General features: G+C 36.2%; 1 protein-coding gene across 11 annotated transcripts in view; it reads right to left on the bottom strand.

Moving 5' to 3' along the window:
* The window catches only part of AKAP9 (A-kinase anchoring protein 9), a 111,469-nt gene that overhangs the window by 21,791 nt on the left and 69,824 nt on the right, over positions 1-19,854 (bottom strand). For 9 of the 11 annotated variants that reach the window (XM_062605163.1, XM_062605161.1, XM_062605159.1 and 6 more), the window contains 9 exons: positions 18,447-18,658; positions 13,384-13,546; positions 9,948-10,160; positions 8,920-8,958; positions 7,496-7,728; positions 4,059-4,178; positions 1,008-1,184; positions 792-896; positions 229-381 (listed from right to left, as the gene is read on the bottom strand). In XM_062605163.1, coding sequence (XP_062461147.1) covers positions 229-381; positions 792-896; positions 1,008-1,184; positions 4,059-4,178; positions 7,496-7,728; positions 8,920-8,958; positions 9,948-10,160; positions 13,384-13,546; positions 18,447-18,658 — 1,415 coding nt within the window. Of the gene's footprint in view, positions 1-228; positions 382-791; positions 897-1,007; positions 1,185-4,058; positions 4,179-7,495; positions 7,729-8,919; positions 8,959-9,947; positions 10,161-13,383; positions 13,547-15,312; positions 15,907-18,446; positions 18,659-19,854 lie in introns of those variants that run through there. The other 2 variants (XM_062605157.1, XM_062605164.1) reach the window with 2 other exon arrangements.

Raw genomic sequence — 19,854 nt, forward strand, 5'->3', positions numbered from 1 at the left:
GCCCCCACAAACCCATGTTACAGTAGTACATAACATTTTCTGCATATTCTTGTATGAGTATTTAAGGCATAGCAATTAATATCAACAAATTGCATGGAATAAGAATTACAAGAGTTTATTAATATTTTACAAGTTGAACTGTGAAATGCTTGAGAGAGAATTTTATATCTTGGCTTTTTTCTAATAATGCATTTCTAGAACAAAGCTCTGGGCTTCTCTGTAACACACCTTATATAATTTGTTCTCCTGTTCAAGTTCTTGCAAGCGTGTAGTGGCCTCCTTTCGCTGAATTTCTAGTTGCATGTGCAATTGCTGCACTTCTTCATTTTTATTTTCTAGCTCCTCTCTGAACTGTTCCAGTTGCTCTTCAAGGTTTGTCACCTATGTTCCCAAAACAAAGGGTAGCAAAGGAGTACACAGTCATATCAAAAATTAAATGTCCTAATTTTCAAGTGCAATGTCTACAGTAAACTGGTTTGGTATGCAGAAACAGAAGTGTGCTTTTAAACTGAATGGAATTTTAAAACTTACTAAAAATCAGCTGAAATCACTCTGTTTTTCATTAACTGGACTCAATTTTGGTTCTAGAAATGCTCTTGTAAGTCATTAGCATTAACATAGACAATAATAACAGTTATCTTAGCTCACAAGGGAATTTCAAAGGCATTTGGACTGCTGTCTCTCCAATCTGTTAAAAAATTTCAGCTTTATACCTCACTAAACTCAACTGGAAAGCAAAAGCTAATAAATCAAAATGTCAGCAGAAACATGGAATATTTCACAGGTTTTACCTCCTTTTCCTTTCTGTCCACAGCTTCTCGTTCAGCTTGCAGTTGCACTTCAAGAGGTAATTCTCCCTTTACTATGATGGTGCCAAACTGTTTCCTTTCCTCCACCTTTAAATATAAATAATAGTAATAATGAACAGATAAGAAAAAGATATACTGTTTTGTTCTCAAGAATATAAGAAAGTAGCAACTAAATGGTAGTTTTAGACCAAACAATACCTTTTGCAAGTTGTCTGCACTGATGATTAAGGCTTGTTCCAGTTCTCTTATTCTGCATTCTAGTTTCTCAATTTCTTCATTTTGTTCTTGTATATCTCTCTGAAGTTGCTCCTTAGAGAGCAAAAGCTCACTGCATTTGTCTGTTTTTTCTTTTAGATGATTTGTTAACTGTTCAACCTGGTGATAATATAGCAAGAAGATGAATATGTTGTACCAGATTGGAAGGGTTTGCTAGCAATAGCAACAGCACTAATTTCTGACAGGGAAAAAATACCTCTTTTTTTTTTTTCCTCAGAACAAAACTCCTATTCTTTAGGTGAAACAGAATATGAAGTTAGGATACTGTAGTGCTACATTCAACAAATACAAACAGCATTTTTTAAGAAGTGATATGTTCTGTGCTGTATCACCTACTCTCTACAACTGACCTTGTCTTCTGAAGCCTTCAGATTCTCTAGTCAGTTAAAAGCAAGTAGTATGGCATCCCTATGGAGCCCACTAAAAAGACCTTTAACATCAACAAATGGAACGTCTTGACCCTAAGGTCAAGATGCTATTTGCACCTTTGAGGAATATCATAGTAATAAAAATCTGTGACAAAATTATTCAAAATAAGGAGTTGATTAGTGACACAAAGACCCACTGAGCTTTAGGATATGCTTTTAACATTGAAAAGAATTGTCTTGCGAATCAGGAAGTTTTGGTTTCTTGATGTGTTAGATACATGGGACCAAACAGGTGTGATGGATGATATAACTTCACCTTCTGTAGGGGCATATTAAAAGAATAACTGAAGTAGTTAGGAGATAGAGATAGGAATGATCCCAGTTCCAGCAGTATTTCAGAAACAATTAATCAAAATTAGAGATGATTAAGATCTGTAGCAAATGCATGGTACTAGGCCTGATGCAGAGTCAATACCCGAGTTAAACTAAGCAACTGAGCACAAGACATGGAAAGTAATGTTTGTCCCACTCAAAAAACTGATTTCAGTATTTACAATTAGGACATTACAATGTAGCCAAAAGGTAGAAGGCTCAAAGCATTTCAATAGATAGGAGAGAGGAGACCCAGAACATAAAGCTGACAGGATGGCATTATTGACGTTACCCATCCATGAGTAACATTAAAGTCTGAAGTGACCACAGAAAAGTCCTGAGAGAGAAATGGTAAAAGAAAAATCAAGTCTAGAGCAAACCCTTTACGACAACCCTCCCTCAAATAAGTTGACAGAGTATAGCTGAAACAACAGTACAAAAAAGAAATGGTTATCAACAGTAAATGCTCACAGCATTCAAGCAAAGCAGAAGAGCATTTCAGAAACCTTACAACTATGAAAAAATAAAGCTGCTACCTCAGAAAAGTATGAGAAATAATGACAAAATGTATTATTTATTATCCAAGTAACTTCATGACATCAAAATATACTATATAGTAAGACTATGTGCCTCACTTGGTAAAAATTAAATGTAAATATAATACACCATTGAAAATTCTCTCTATAATTTGTAATATATATCTAAATTAGTTGATACACAATGTTGCAGCTGTTTGCAGACATTATCTTATTGTTTATCTATCTAATCTAATTCAGAAGCACCTAATATAAATCTCAGATTTTTAACCGCAGTTATAGCTACCTTTCATTTTAAAGCATGCTTTAAATTTTCATTGTAGCATATCTGCCAATTTAAGATACATACATATATGTATGTGTGTGATAGATCAGGAGGATTTTTACATACAGATTCTGTACAAAAAAAAAAGGGGGGGGGGGGGCAATTTTTAGTATGCTGTCAAATTAGGAATTCACATGCTACCCATGCACCAAATTTTAACCAGACAGGTAACAAAATGAACTCAAAATGAACAATTTGGATTCAGGAAAACTACATGTGCTAAAAAGTCTCTGCCATCTGTAGAACGTGTCAACAGGAGTGTGCACACAAACTGCAATAGAAGGAAACAAGGAATTGCTCCCTATGTGTTAAGCACTCAACTAATTCCAGAAGATGCATTGTTACAGACTGCTGACAACCATATCACATAGTGCTGACTGAATACTTTGACTGAGATTTTTTACAAACTTTTTGTACTGAAATGTATAAACCCTCCCCTATGAATTACACTTCTAAATCTGAGACTTGCGAGTAATTAACTAGTTCTACAACTTACATCTCACACACTTCCAACTTCTGTTCTATTACTGCCTATGATCCCGAACTATATAATACAGAATACTAAATATTGATAATATTTAAGAATTGAATTACAAAAACTGAACTACCTCAGGAAGAACTTTAATTTGCAAATCTCAGTGCAACCTAATAAGAGAAATTTTAATATTGAAAATCAGCCAAGAAAATAATGCAAATGTATCTGCCCTGCTCAAAAAGCAGGACAAAAGAAAAACTACAAAAACTAAAATGCAATTGAATTGACTAACAGGCCATCAAATAAAACATGCAAGAGCTTCATAATGTATAGCATTTGCACTGCTTCAACTTTTCTTGATTTTGCTGGATCTAAGAGTTTTCTGAGACTCCCCTGAGCTGCTGTTCTATAGTCACTAAATGTGTTTCAGTGGAGACAGGCCTCCACTAGGGAGCTTCAAGTGTACATAGACAGCGCTACTACATCTCAGGTGCTAAACCTTGGTAACTCAATTACTTCAGTTTTGTACCTGTGCTATAAACAGGATGTCACAAAACAGCATAAAAACATATAAAATTGCTAAAGTAGTCCTGAATGTTTCCACAGGCTTCTGAAAAAAAAAAGTGGATTTTTTAAATTAAGTCATATGAAAGAGCATTTTTCAAAGTTATGAAGTCACTGTATGTCTACTAAAAACAACCAACCAACCAATAAACCCTGAAAACAGAGTTTCACTACTTTCCCCCAATACCTTGCCCGTCATTCTAAGGGGATTTACATTCCTGGTTTGTAAATAGATGCAGATCAGGTACACCATAAAGTAGCTTCATTACGGTCTCTTAACAGCTGTCAACTTGTCATTTATATTCATTGAGTACAAGTAATAAAATGTGTTACCTCTCTGGTTTGATGTTCATTGACAGGCAGACTCCTTTGCGGAATCTTAAGCTGTTGTTCCAGCTTCTGGATCTCTTGTTGGAATACGTCTCTTTCGTGCTCTCGGTCAACTGCTTGCTCCTGAAAGTTAAGAAATGATGTGGATACACCATTTGATTTCAATCTAAATTAAGTATATTACTACTGTGTATTTCTGTTAATGTGAGGCTGGTAACAATATGTCAGTATTTTTAAGGCAGCAGATCCTCTTTTGCAACTACCGTTAACAAAAACTCCTTTTGGCATTTGGGGCAACCAATTTCACTTTTAATTAAAAAACTAGGACAGCATAGGTACATCCAGTATTATTTCACAAAAATAAGTTTTGTTTCTTCTGTTCCAGGTATACTACACAAATGGAAACAAGCCAGGATTTTATAATTTTCTTTTTTTTAATGTTTGTCTTTGATATATGTAGCATTAGAAATTAACTCTGTGTTAATATCGATGAGGAGCCAACAGTGAAAACCCCTGAAATAATATAAATGGTTTGAATTTTGTATTTTGGTTTTAACTTTCGAGCTGTTTCAACTGTTATATCCAGTGAAACATCACCTTTAAATGACACTTTGTAAAACAGACAAACCTTATCAGATGCATGAAAATAAACTAGCTGAAGTACCTGATACAAAGAGGAATGCTTCTGTCTAGCAACAAAATACTTTGCAAAAATTCAGGAAACCAGAATAAAACCTTAACCTTTACAATCTGAAGATTTTAAAAACTCACCTGCTGTTTTGAGGAAACAGCAAATTCTAATGCTGTTATTACAAACAGCTGCTCACCTCAGTAGTCAGTAACTCTCCTGTTCATGCTACTGATAATCCCAAACCATAATGCATTTGTAACTGACACTTGTAACAGGAATTTTTACTTCTGAACCTTGTCCTATTATGACACACTAGTTTCAGTAAGAAAAATAATCTTCTAATTGTAGAAAATCAAATATAGCAAATCCATTCGTGGTAACGAGTATCTGGAAAAATCTCTCCTTTAGTACTTCTTGGATTATGCAGCGAAGGTGCCACAGGACGTTCTATTTATTATGTAAAAATATCATTCCACCCTACTGCTTCCAGCTAGAGAGTTAATAGAGAAAGCACAGAGGTAACAGTTTTCTCTCAACAGCAGCACAGGGCACTTAATAGGAATAAAATGGGAAAAGAAGGAGGTGAGGAAGATGGTGTTTGCTGAAAATGGGTTAGAGTCTAAAAGAAAATTGCAGAGGCAGCCTCAGAAAGGAAGAAGCTGGGTACAACAGACGCAGCTGCCACTGTAAATGGGGACAAATACATATAATATAACTGTCTGGAAGGTTCAGCTTAGGATCTGGGAGGTAAGATTCTTAGCTACTACAAAGGAAGACTGTAAAAGAAACTATGGATCAGCTCCAACAGGCCCACAACCTCTTGTGTTTGGGGCCGCACAGCTGAAAACTGCTCCAGGTGAGGTCTCTCAAGAGCAGAGGGGGAGAATCACCTCCCTCGACCTCCTGAACATGCTTTTTTCTATGCAGCCCAGGATACAATTGGCCTTCCGGGCTGTGAATCCAGCTCATGCCCAGCTTTTTTATTCCCAGTTAAAAAGTACCCCAAATACGTCTCTGCTGGACTGCTCTCAATCCTGTCCATCCCTCAGCCTATACAGCTGCCTCAACTGCCACTACACATCAGCTGCCACAACTCAGGTGCAGGACTTTGCACAGACTTCAGACTAATTCTAAGAGACTTAACTGAAAAACATGGAAATTCTACCAACTGTTAAAAATGATCACAAAAAAATATGTTTCTTTATTAATTTTAGAAGTTTCCCATTATTTTAAACATTCAAGAAGCCTACTGAGTTATACTAAGAAATACAGAGCAGTCTTAAATAAGTGTCTTGAATGAATTTTTGACTTTTAAAACACTAATCATAGAATCACAGAATCGTAGAACAGTTAGGGTTGGAAAGGACCTTAAGATCACAGTATCACAGTATGCTGGAGATTGGAAGGGACCTCAAAAGATCATCTAGTCCAATCCCCCTGCCAGAGCAGGAGCACCTAGATAACGTTACACAGGAATGTGTCCAGGCGGGCTTTGAATGTCTCCAGGGAAGGAGACTCCACAACCTCCCTGGGCAGCCTGTTCCAGTGTTCCGTCACCCTCACTGAGAAGAAGTTCCTTCTCAAGTTTAAGTGGAACCTCTTGTGTTCCAGTTTGTACCCATTACCCCTTGTCCTATCATTGTTTGCCACTGAGTAGAGCCTGGCTCCATCCTCGTGACACTCCCCCTTTATATGTTTATAGACACTTATAAGGTCACCCCTCAGTCTCCTCTTCTCTAAACTATAAAGACCCAGCTCCCTAGTCTTTCCTCATAAGGGAGATGCTCCACTCCCTTAATCATGGACTCTCTCCAGCAATGAGGGGCCCAGAACTGGACACAATATTCCAGATGGGGTCTCACCAGGGCTAGAGGGGAAGGAGGGCTAAACCCAGTTCCAAGCCCCCTGCCATGGGCAGGGATACCTCACACTAAACCATCTCACCCAAGGCTTCGTCCAACCTGGTCTTGAACACTACCAGGGATGAAGCATTCACAACCTCCCTGGGCAACCCATTCCAGTGCCTCACCACCCTAACAGGAAAGAACTTCCTCCTTATATCCAATCTAAACTTCCCCTGTTTAAGTTTTAACTCGCTACCCCTTGTCCTATCACTACAGTCCCTAACAAAGAGTCCCTCCCCAACATCCCTACAGGCCCCCTTCACATACTGGAAGGCTGCTATGAGGTCTCCACACATCCTTCTCTGCTCCAGGCTGAACAGCCCCAACTTTCTCAGCCTCTCTTCATACAGGAGGTGCTCCAGTCCCCTGATCATCCTTGTGGGCTTCCTCTGGACTTGTTCCAACAGTTCCATGTCCTTTTTATGTTGAGGACACCAGAACTGCACACAATACTCCAAGTGAGGTCTCACAAGAGCAGAGTAGAAGGGCAGGATCACCTCCTTTGACCTGCTGGTCATGCTCCTTTTGATGCAGCCCAGGATACGGTTGGCTTTCTGGGCTGCAAGCGCACACTGAAGCCGGCCCATGTTCATTTCCTCATCGACCAACACCCCCAAGTCCTTCTCCACGGGGCTGCTCTGAATCTCTTTGCCCAACCTGTAGCTGTGCCTGGGATTGCTCTGACGCAGGTGCAGGACCTTGCACTTGGCATGGTTAAACTTCATGAGGTTGGCATCAGCCCACCTCACAAGTGTGTCGAGGAATTCTTGGGCTATAACACTGTGAATATTGTGTGCTTTTTTTATGCTTGCTCAGAACTCAGGAAAAGTAGCATTTCCTGCTGAAAGAAACCTCAGTACAGGCACCCACCCACCCTCATGGAACTAGCCTTTTACCATACTTACATCTAGAAATTTTCTTGTTTTCTCAAGCTGCTTCTCCAAAGCCTGGTTTTGCTGCCTTAAGTCCATTAGTTCTGCATTTTTTTCTTGTTCTAGCTCTATGAAACGATTGACCTGTTCTTCCAAGTCTATTTCCAAGACTTTCACTTGCTTCTGAAGGTCACCATACTCTTTTTCAGCTTGACGCTGTACTTCAATTTTTTCTTTCATCAGCTTTTCTGTTTCCTCCAGTAATTCTGTTTATAGTAAAAGCATCACACACTACTTTTAGATATGAATATTTAATAATGTTATGAAGCAGAACCACTCCCCAAGGTATCCATGCTGTACTCTGCAGAAGGATGCGAACTGGTTTGGGTTTTTACTTTTTTTTTTTTAGAAAATGTATTTTCTTCTGAAAAATTATCAAGATAACCACTAAATCAAATCCATATGAAAACCACTATCCTTCACTTAGTCTTCGGAGAACCATTAGTGAAGTTGTTTGGATCACTTGCCTGTTTAAGTTTCATACAAATTAAAAGGTTTTTGTATAATTGAAAAGAAAATAAAATGCATGGGTTCAAGCTACAGCTAGAGTAAGCTAACAATGAAGTACAGAAAACCCAACCGTCTTCTCATCCCCAGCATCAGTAAAATCAATTCACTCCCAGTCTTCATCACTTAATGTGATACATGTAAGTAATTTGAAGGAAACAGGGAAAAGACTTAGCGAGGTTGCCAGGCAGACAGAGAGGGAAATTATCAACCTGTTACTGGAGCTTTGTAAAATCAATGATTGCATGGATGCCCAAAATTGAGTCCTCATGAAAAGGCAAGCGTACACAGTAAAGCCCCAAACCACCCTATTAAGCCTCTGAAGCCACAGCCCATTGAAGTACATATTAACTAACCATATGAATCCTTGGAGGTAAAATCCAAACTGTAAAGTGCAATTACATTTGGATAATCTTTAAAACATGATTGATATTTAGACAGAAACAATACAATTTACTTTCACTATAGAAGAAATATCCTTTAAGTACCATCATCTTACATCATATTTAACCAATTCCCATTTCTAGGAAACTGTTATATATCAATGTAATACAGTATTTAGTTATTATAACAAATGACTCAATTGTATTTGGAAATAATAATAAAGAAAAAAAGCTACAAAATCTCCCTCCAATACTATCTAAGTATCTGTAATTCATAGGTGAATAAGATGATGGTTATTCATGAATTTGCTTATCATGTTTAGAAATTATAAGAAATGTTGTTAATGACATGTAAAACTGAGTATGAAGTACAACATTAAAGCTGCAGGCCAGTAAGAATTACAAGTAATGTCAGTAAGCCAAAAGCCCAATAATCCTGATTAACAATGTCAGTACGTGTAAGTCTTCCACCCAGTTACAGATTGGCCATGCAACATACAAACACACCTGCTTGGGAAGCTGCATCGACTGCAGCATCTACTAGGCCTAGGAGAATAGAGAAAGAGAGAAAACAAAAAAAAAGAAGCAAAGTAATTCACATGCCAGCTATAGTTTTCTTGTGGAGCAACAATGTAAGAGAAAATGAAGCCAAAGATAGAAGTGGCATTTAATGATAACGTTGTTGAGATAACTTAGGGAATGTGGTTAAGTTATTCCGGTATGTATGATGTAAGTACCTACACTTATATATATATATATATATAATTATCCTTACAGTTGTTATACATGAAAATCACTTTAAAATACTTAGAAACCTAAACCAAATAACTAAACTGGAGTCCTTGAAGGATCAGTAATTCTTAAAACACTGCTATGGTAAATTTCTTCCCCTATCATACACAGAAGTTACTAGTTTAAGAAAGAATTAAAAGACACAGGGTAAATGCTTTTTTTTTTTTTTTTTGAGTAAGCAGTTAGTTAGATTACATTGACATGGTATTTATCTGTATTTTTCACTACAGTGCTGAAAGTTTTCATTACAAGTAGGTAACAGGCCTTCCTTACCATGCAACTTTTGTGCCATTCTTCCCCAAAAGAGGAATTTGTTAGAAAAGTGTATCTTCTGTGCCTAAAGTAACTATGGCAATCACGTTCTGGTAGGTATGCTTGCTAATCCCTTTAAAATACCGTGTGGAAAGTATTAGTATTTAGACCAGTATTTTTACCCATAACTTCAAGATACTCCACCTCCAGTGATAATAAAAGTAATAGCAGATTTTCAGAGGTATCAAGCTTTTTCTGGCTTGAAGAATAATTGTGAGTGCTCAACACTTCTGAAACCTCAACGATTTTTTTTGTTTACATACGTAGAAAAGTTATTGTGCTAACATTAGGCATCAAGTATGAAATACCCCATTTTGCCTTATCACATTTTTATTAATGATTACAAACGAGGGGAGGAACCACTAAGATTACTTGCAATTTTATTTGCAAGTATAAGAAAACCTCATGGAAAGACTGTGAAGAATACATACGCTGTTCGACTGGTCCTGCATCTGCTCTCATAGCATCCTTCTGTCTGGAAAGCAATTCCTTTTCTTCCTGGATCTGCTGCTGTTCAGCCTCTAACTCCTGTAATTTGTTACCTGTACACAGTAGTTCTTGCTCAAGATGGTCAATTACATCTATTTTTTCCTGGAGTTGTTTTTCCAGAAATGCTTTTTCATCTGCATAACCATCAATGAGGCCTGTAGAACAGAAATTTTGGGGCTGATTTTAATAGAAATACAGAACAATTTGAGTTTTTTGCATGGTAAAATTACTACAGTATTCCCACATGCTTGAGAATGTACAAAAAACTGAAGATGTTTCCATTTTCAATCCAAAGTAAAACCCCTGCGAGCACTGAGTTCCCTAAATGAGAAAATTAAGTAATAGTCATCTTTGCATATACAGCCTGAGAAATCCAGGTCTGGTTCTCATGCATATCAGCCAAGTACCGCTGACTATTCTTTTTTCCCAGACTTGGATTCACAGAGAACACAGCTGCATAGAGGGACTGGCTGTTGAAATAAAAAATACTGATCTAGAAACACCATTAACAGCAATTCAAAAATTTGAGACAACACAAATGCTAGTAATTATTCCCATCATACCAGATGCTGTTCAGAATGAGTACTTAACAGACTGGAAGTTGAGAAGGCATTCCCAGGTTAAATAGGGCGCACACCCTCACAAAAAAGATACAAGGTGGTAGTCTGCTAAGATCACATGTTGTGGTATATACTCCTGCTTTTTTTTTTTGTTTTTCTTTAAGAGATGTAATGAAGGTTGTCAGAGTTCAGTGAACAAATAGGCATTAGCATTTCTATCACATTAGGTAACTCACATCTGACACCACTAAAACACTAGAGGTTTGAAAATGTCTCAGCCACAGCAGTTTTTGTGATGAGAAAGAAATGATCAAAAATGACACATTTTATCTCAAGAGAAGACAGAGCACCATCAGATGTATAATGAATTAAGACATTGTTCTGCATACCTATCAAAGGAATTTGATGAGAGAATGTAGTTTGGTTTTATCAGAGTATGCTCACAACTCAGTTCAATGAGCAGAAGAAATTAAATAAAGAGAGTTCTATGGCATTTTCGTTTCATTATATCAAAACCAAAAAAAAAGGTGCCTGTCTTTTAGAAGTGCATTAATTTCAGAAGTTCACAGAAAAAAAGGATGAAAAAATATTTAATTAATTCAGGAGTTGTAAAGCATTCAAGCAATGAGGGACAAATTAGCTGAATTTCTGCAAAAGACTGAACTGAATTTGCTCAACTGTGCAATATATCTAACAAGGGCTAAAACTAGCATCAGATTCTGTCTTACACTCTAGAACTGTTCATTTACATGTGGGCAATCCCATTATCTACAAACTGGCACCTAGTAAGAGTCTGCAGGTTCTCTGCTGCTATTAGTTTGTTTGCACAAGCAAATTTTATGACAGAATTGCATTGGTCCAGGGGAAAAAACTACTTATTTTAGATTATTTGCTTGTCTGGTAGTAATAGGATAAAAATAAAAATGTGAAAATAAAAAATAGATAATAAGCAGGTCCCACTCCGTGGGACGTCATCTTCAAATATAATTATGCATGCATCCTCTGCAATAAAGAAGAGGCAAGCTCGTAGTTCTTGGTGGACAACTTGACTAATGTAAAAAACACAGACCCAAAAGGCAAAGTAACAGAGATAAGTCCATAATAAGCACTTTTAAAAAATAAAATTACTCTCCAACATTTTTTTTAGTTACTCCTTGTAGGAATAAACCAATGCAGAGGGCTCTGACATTACGGCAGATTCCTACCTTTAAACAAAAATGAACTGTAACCTTTCTGCTTTGTCCTAACGTGTTAGTCTGTATTACCTTATTATAGAAGATACGTGAATAAAAAAAAAAATAAAATCTAATGAGACAAAAATATTATCCTTGAAGAAAAGCAGCAATAAACATAAAAGCTGCCAATGTTCTGAAATTCACCAATACTAAACAGTTCTGTAACTACAGCTGTGTAAGAACATAAATTCTTGGGTCAACATTTTGGTGGAAGATTTAATCTTTTTTTTGTATGTTTAGATAGGTTCTACATGAGGGTTTTTTCACTCTTAATTTTTTTAAAAAAAGTAATAATGCCACTTTTGGATTTGAATCTATTCCCTCTGAAATCAGTTTTCCTCCTTTCCAGTTTTACTAAAGCTATTGAAATGCTGCAGCCAGTACTGGTGCAGATGACACACAACATTTACGCTGTGTGAACTGACAAGCTACCAACTGTCCCTCAAACCACATTTTAGACACTTGGCCTAGAAACCTGCATTTCCTTGTCTGGTTATGTGTCCCACCTATTAATAGCATGTGAACTCATGTTGGATTATCTATAAAAACAAGATGAAGTCTGGCAGGGTCGCATTCTCAAGGAATAACATTTGGCTACAAAACTTTATGCTACCACTTGAAAACAGACTTCAGAGAAGTCTGCTGACCTTTAGAACTAACTAAGGTATCTTTCTGCTTACTACTACGGACAACTGACCTACAGGGTTGGCGTTTTGTTCATCTTTTCTAGCTGCTAATTACAAAGAGATAATGGTAGAAATGCTGGGTGGAAATAAAAATATTAGGCTATAAAGACAACAAAGCTATTTCTAAAGAACAAATTAAGTGTCTGTCAGATTTGAACATACTTTCCTGATGTCAGAAAAGATTATTAGACTTCCCCTGTTGCAATACCCTGCAATTTTCAACTGCTTCCTTAATGCAGCTGCAAATGCACTTACAAAATGGCTTCAAACAAAGTGCTAACTGAAGAATATCACCACCACAGCATTAAAGTCATAGTGAAGGTTCTGTGTTTTTATCCATGTTTGTGGGAAACTAAGTGAACGTCAAAAGGCAGCAGGCACAAACTGAAATATGGGAAACTGCATTTCAACACACAAAAAAGGTGTTTTTTTTACCTTTTTCGCCTTTTTGGCTGTGGTCAAAATCTAGAACAGGCTGCCCAGACACACTGTGGACAAACATGGACAACGTCGATTCAAAACGTGAGAGGACACAGTCCTGGGCAACCTGTTCTTACCTGATCCTGCTTTGTGCATGGGGTTGGAATAGATGATCTCCGAAGCTGCCTTCCTGCTTTAACTGTCTATCATTTTATGATACTAAGTTGTTAATATTTAAGCTTGTCTGCAAAAACACATATCCAAGCTATTAATTTTAGTAAGTCAGACAATACTGAGACAAAACTGGGAAAAAGAATCACAGAGTGGTTGATGGTTGTAGGACCTCCAAAGGTCATCTTATCCATAACTACCTAGAGGGCTGATAACATTCTAAAAATCTCCAAAGAAGCTGATCTAATTAATCTTCTAATAAATAGGTGAATGTAAAGTTCAACAACTCATTAAAAAGCTACTCACCTTCAGCTTTACTAAGCTCCAAAGCCAACTGCTCTCTGGCTTTGGTTTCTTCATTAAGATGTTCTTGTAGTTCTTCCTGATATTTGATAAACTCTGTGGCCTCTTGTTGCTTTTTGAAGGACTCTCGCATGAGTTCTGTCTGAGTAATTTTAGCATGTTCAAGCTATAACAGGTAAAAATTACATAAGTTAAATAAACCAAAGGTTTTTGGACAACTCTTCTATCATTCCTATTTCTTTACAATGTCTCGCATAACTGCACTGGACACTGGATAAGAACTTTACTGGACAAACATTTGAAGACTACAATAGGAAGATTGACTCAGTACAAAAGTCTAAGCAAATACGTTTTGTCAGTATAATGAACTAAATGAACCGCCTGGCTAAATCCTTGTCTTTGTTCCGGTAATTCCTGGTTTAGGAGTTTACACTAGATTCACCTTTGTTTGAGCAGGAGTTTTACACTACACATGAGTAAGCTACCACCCACCATATACTTAGAATGGCTAAAAAACATTGCATAAAGCCGGCAGAGGTTTCAATATAAACTGACACAAGTGGTGCTTCATCTCGTTTTCTCCTTAAGATGAAGATAAATGAGACCACCAGGAAAATGGGAACTTTGAATACACCACACAGGCAGTAAAGCAATGTTTCTTCCAGCTGTCCACCTAACAGATTTATTAAGGATTTTTTTTTTTTAATATCCTTCTCTGCTTGTCTGATGGGTTAATACTTAACATGTACTGCACAGACGTAGCACAATCTTACTATCACACTCTACTTAACTACTACAAAACCAGGACTGAAAAGCATGGCTTTTTCAGAGTAAGACAACATATTCCAATGTCAGAACATGAAATAACACTTATTTCCTGATCCTCTCACCCCTTTTTACTTTTCTTTTTTAATATTATGGATATTGGTAGACATTTATAAGATAGTAACATCTGTGGCTTTGTTTTATAGAAACATGCTTTCTCTCAATTTCTTGGGGAAAAAAAAAAAACAACAAACAAACAAAAAAGCTTTCTCACCATCTCCAGATAAGTTAATGAGTATGATTAGCTTGCTTTAAAAATTCTTAGAACACTGCACACAAAACTACCCATTTATAAATAAAATTATACTTTAAAAAGAATTTCTGAATAATCAATAAATTCTCATTTATAATTCCCTGAATTACAATACTTCTTTTCTCCAGCATTATTTTTTAGATGGACATCATTAATGTGTATTTATTATGACAGAAGTTAAAGAAAGGTACAAATACTGCAGTTGAATATCTGCAGTGGTTTGAGATACTTTAAAAATCACTTTTATTCTTACATTTTGAAGTGTTTAATGAAAGACCCATCTCAGGTAGAATGTATAATAGGATTACTTTACATAGACAATAATAAAAATGGGTTACTTAAACGTAATCAAATATTCCTACTAAAACTCAGTATAAAAATTATTCTCCATCTCTTTTCAATAACAACTCAAGGCATTATTAAAAATAACATGGCAAAACAAAAAAAAAGACACACAAACATGAACATGATTTTCCAAGAACAAAAAATTCCTCCATGGGATCACTGGAAGTCATTAACAAGCTTGTGCTAGTTAATATTACTAGCTAGTGCATAAAAACTATAAAAGTAAATTATTGACAGTTAGAAAAATGTAAGGTAACATCAAAGTGCTTTAAAGAGCTCTCAAATCTCTGTAATTCAATATATTTCTGTGTCTGCCCATTTTCTCGTTAGAAATTCAAAGAAAGAATTAAAGCTTTTTTAGTACCCACTAAAAACTCACTAGGAAAAAATCCTGTTAGCAGTACATAATAACTTTAACAACAAATACAAGTTTATATCATTTTTCACTGTATTCTCTTCTATATAAGCTGATTTAAAAATTATTTTCTTTTAAAAACTTTTATACTTACTGAATAGGGAGGTGTAGGCAAGGAGATTTTAGAGACAACTTTTACAATGTGCCCATTTTTTTTGTGGCTGAAGTGAAAAATTGAAGTATTTACAACTACAGAATTATTCTCATCCAAGTGTTCAGTAAAAGGAAAAGGATATGGTAAAGGCACACGAGACTGAACCTCGTATGTATCTTCTTCTTCAGTCCACAAACTACTAAACAGATTAGATGCCCAGTAAGTGCGGTAAGAATCCATTCCAAAAAATATCGTTGTTGCTGTCTTCTCAATTGTCACATGGGTATTTCGCACCAAATAGGCTTGTTTTAGAAAATTCCAACAGGTATTTGTAAACAGAGCATGTCTACTTAGCAGTCCGAAGACACATATCAGCACTATCGGTTACAAACCTACTCACAATCAGCAGGAAGCCTCAAATCACATTCTCAAGCAGAGTTATTCGGTTGTTGATTAATCCAGAATAGACAGAGGTGCAAGAAAACTTTGTGTAGTCAGTCCTAAAAATCCTTTTTAGAGAAGTTTCACATGAAAAAGCAACAGAAATCCTCCAGCAGCAGCTGACAGGTAATTTCCAAGGCAAGGAAGCATAATTTTACCTGCACAGATACGCTGCAGCAGACATGCAAGCTAGCAGAACCGAAACTAAAAATGATTTTCGATCTCCACTATGGCAAATGAAAGAGAAATACAGATATGTCACTGAGTTTCTTCATTCTTGATCTTTGAGTTGATTCAAAAGGAAGAACTTTCTCAAGCTCTGCTAGTCTAAAGGCTTCCTGTTAGTATCTCCCAACCAAAAGAGTTCAGGGGAGTGGCCTGATTTATTTACCTATACATAACACCAGCAGGGGGAATTTGAATTAATACACCCACTATATGCCTTGCCTGAAAACTTTCAAACTGCACTTCAGGTCTGAAAGTGTGTGTTCAGACAGGTCTCAAAGTTACTTTGAAGATTTTGCCAGGTTTCTCTCACTCTTTTAAGTTTATTTGAAGAGATGGGTACACGTATGTATGCACAACACAACTGAGTAAGAGAAAAGGTTAGAACAGTTTCTAGCTGTAATTAGTTTTAATTATAAAATATTTCAGAGTAGAAAAAATAAAGGGTTCAATTTCTGAATATTTAAGAATAATTGTCAAGTCACCTACAAACCCTTCGTATGTATAGAAATGTGTATAATCCAGTAAGTACACACCAGACATTGAAAAGCAGACAAGCCTGAATGCTTGCAAAGTACCTCTACAGAAAAGATGTCAATATTTATATTTAATACTGTGGGATAATGTATAAACAGATTAAGATTTTGTTAATTTAAAAAACCCCAAACAGGTTATGATCACTGGGGATAAATCCGTATTTGTACAATCTATACCAATGAAACAAATGTGTGTATGTGTTTGAGCCAAAACATAACTCTGCTGCTGGCAAGGTCTCAGCTACAAAGCTATGAAGGGAAAATAAACTTTCTTGATCAACTGACAATAAATAAAAATAAGCTACGTAGAATACACCGATTACTTTCATCAGTACTTTGAGAAGTAAATACTTACTGAAAAAACATCAGTCACAAAAGTAAAACAATTTGGGGCTATGTATAAAATTAATGCATTTAAATAGAAGCAACAAAACACTCAGAAAAAAAATAATGTATTGACAATGCTTTTATAATTGCTGCATGAATTCTTAACTACTGTAAAACTTTGAAGTTAGTTTTCTCTGTCTGTATCATCTGCTCCTTAAATGGGAGACTTCCTACAAATGCCTAACCATACTTGTTTCAGAACTCCATATACTGGAGTATCTGTGTATACTTTTTTGTTATTATGTAATGCTGCCTTAAGCTGAAAAAAGACCTCAAAAAGCCAAATATCTCTTTTAAATTGAACTCATGCTCAAACAGAAGAGACCTGTTGCAGAATGAGTTTGAAAAGAAATGAAATGCAGAAACTGGCTTAAAAGAACCACCAGAGTACTTGCTTTACTAAGTCAGAGGACGTTCTCTGAATTTGTATTTAAATTACTTTAAATTTTAGTAAGTCACAGATTAGTCTTTTTTTTTTAAGAAAACAAGAGTATCAATTTCATGTTTGAAGTATTTTTCAAAACCAATAATACTTAGATGCTTAAAACTTCTAAAGTACTAGACTTAATACAAATTTTCAAATTACTTTCATTATCACAATTTTTTTTTCTCCTTAATTTCCAGTAGTTAGGATTGATGTGATTTACACCTAGAGACAAGGATGCAATGACTTTTTAAGTCATATTATTACTTACTTAACAAATATATGGGTCTATAGTATAGAACACACTGTATCCTTTGAACTCTAGTCTCAAATAGATTAAAAAGCTGACTCTAAAGACAAAGTTCCTCAAGAGAGCTTAAGAAGTACAGTGAGTATTTACTCTGATACTTTCAAACTGAGATGTACATAATGTAAAAGTAAAGCACATAATATAAGCAGTGTGATTTGCACCGAGCTATGCACACAGCTCCCATCTCAATTAACAGAGAAGAACCCTGAACCCAGACAGCAACTAATATCTTGCCATGCAAAGTACCCTGACAGCAAACAGAAAGGAGTAAACCATACAATGCCTCTTTTTTGAAGAGTATTTATGAACCACATACCTCATATAAATACTAGAAAGCTGGAAGTACAAACTTCTTTTCTGACAGAAAGGTAGATATGTGCCTAACACACGAATATTGTGCCTTTTTTTGGCCAGTCAACTGACATGTTAAAATGGTTGTCAAGAGAACTGGGAGGCTGCCCTTTAAGCCTCCCTTTTCAAAATGGCCAGTTCAATGTGCCCTGACACCTCTTGTCTCATCTTTGGATTGCAGTAGAACGCAGATGACACACCCATATGAGCAATGAAACGTGCCCAAGATTGACAAACATGCCCAAATTTAGACTTCCTCTGCGGTCCAAAGCAGATAGCTAACACGAATCTAAATTCATCACTGGATGATGCTGGAGTAGACACCTTTAGCATCGTTTCAGCTTTCAGAATGAGCCTTATACGAGGTTTTAGGCTTACAGAAACCACATTCATGAGAAAAATAAAGAAGGAAAAAAAAAAGACAAAAATTTCAAAATGCATCCCTATCAGACCACCCTACCTGATTCGAAGTTTCATTGATAGCTTCCAGAAGCTTTTCAACAGCTGCTTGTAGACGAGAACTAATATTCAGAATGAGTTCTTCATTTTCAGGATCTATTTCCACTCCACTTTCTGCAAGATGTTGGCTCAGCAGTCCTTCATCCATTGCTCCTGACCACATGTTAATATCATCATCTCCCATACTACCACCATGGTATGAGGAACAGGACTCTGGAAAAACAATGATTGCCTTTTCATACAGACTCTCAGCACTTCAAAACATGAAAAATTGCACATCCAAATTATGATTAGAAAGGCAAGTCATAAAATGATTAAAATATTTGTATTCATCACAAAGACAGGGAAATATTGCATACTAAAGTTTACACAAGCAATATACACAAAGTGTTAACTAAAAACAAGCAGAAGGGAAAGAGAAAAGGAGATACTAACAGAAAATAGCTTAGCTGCCCTTTCAGTACACTTTTCATCTTCGAGGCTCATCTTCAACCCTTTGTTACTATCAGTAACCCTTAATACTTTAAATAACTTGCAATAGTAACTTGCAAATTGTATTTGAAATACAACCAGGTAAAAAAACCCAAAACAAAGCAGACAAGTCAGTCCCTGCTTCACCAATGCCCAGCTGTTAGTGTGCATTAACACTATTCAAGTAGTGATTCAAAAGCACAGCCTCAAGTGAGTAAAGGGAAAGACACGCACATAATTCAGACAACTTCTCAGGGCAGACTAGAATACATAACATCAAAATTCAGCACTATTATTAATAAACTGAAAATTGATTAAAATGAGTAGCCGAACAAAACCCGGACAATGCAGAGGACTGTAACTGTCCCTACTGGTAGGCCACCTGGCACCTGCCGGCTGCACAGCCGTCCTGAGGTCTGATAGAGTTTAAGGGCATTTACCATTCTGTCTGAAAAGCAGGAAACACAAAATTTGCCTATGGTATTAAACTGATAGAAATTAATCTAGAAAACATTAATTTTGCCATATTTAGAATTCAGGGCTGTTATTTAAGCATGACAAGTGCAAGCAAACTCCTGAAGTGTTTAAAAATCATACTTTCAGCATGAAATAGCAATACAGTAGCAACATTACAACAGTGGATAACTATTGTTGGTATTGTGCTTCAAAAATGAAGAAGTGTTATGTCATTAGGCTGTCTGACTTGAAACGTCAAAATAAATGCTACTGTGGAAAGTTTTTAAAATGACAGTTTATTTTAATGAAGTACATTTCTGAAATAGATTTAAAATCAATTCAAAGTTTTTGTGCTTTGTTTTTGTGTTGGGTTTTTTTCAACAATTAGATCTTGGTTTTGGTTTTCAAAAAAAAAAATCCACCTTATTTTTGGGAAACAGCAGTATGACTAAATGAGTTAAGACTGGTCAATACCTGTTTAG

The sequence above is a fragment of the Pezoporus occidentalis genome, unplaced genomic scaffold, assembly GCF_034315485.1.
Source record: "Pezoporus occidentalis ecotype Australia unplaced genomic scaffold, CSIRO_AGI_Poc_V1 ctg9, whole genome shotgun sequence".
In the NCBI taxonomy this organism is placed as follows: Eukaryota; Metazoa; Chordata; class Aves; order Psittaciformes; family Psittacidae; genus Pezoporus; species Pezoporus occidentalis.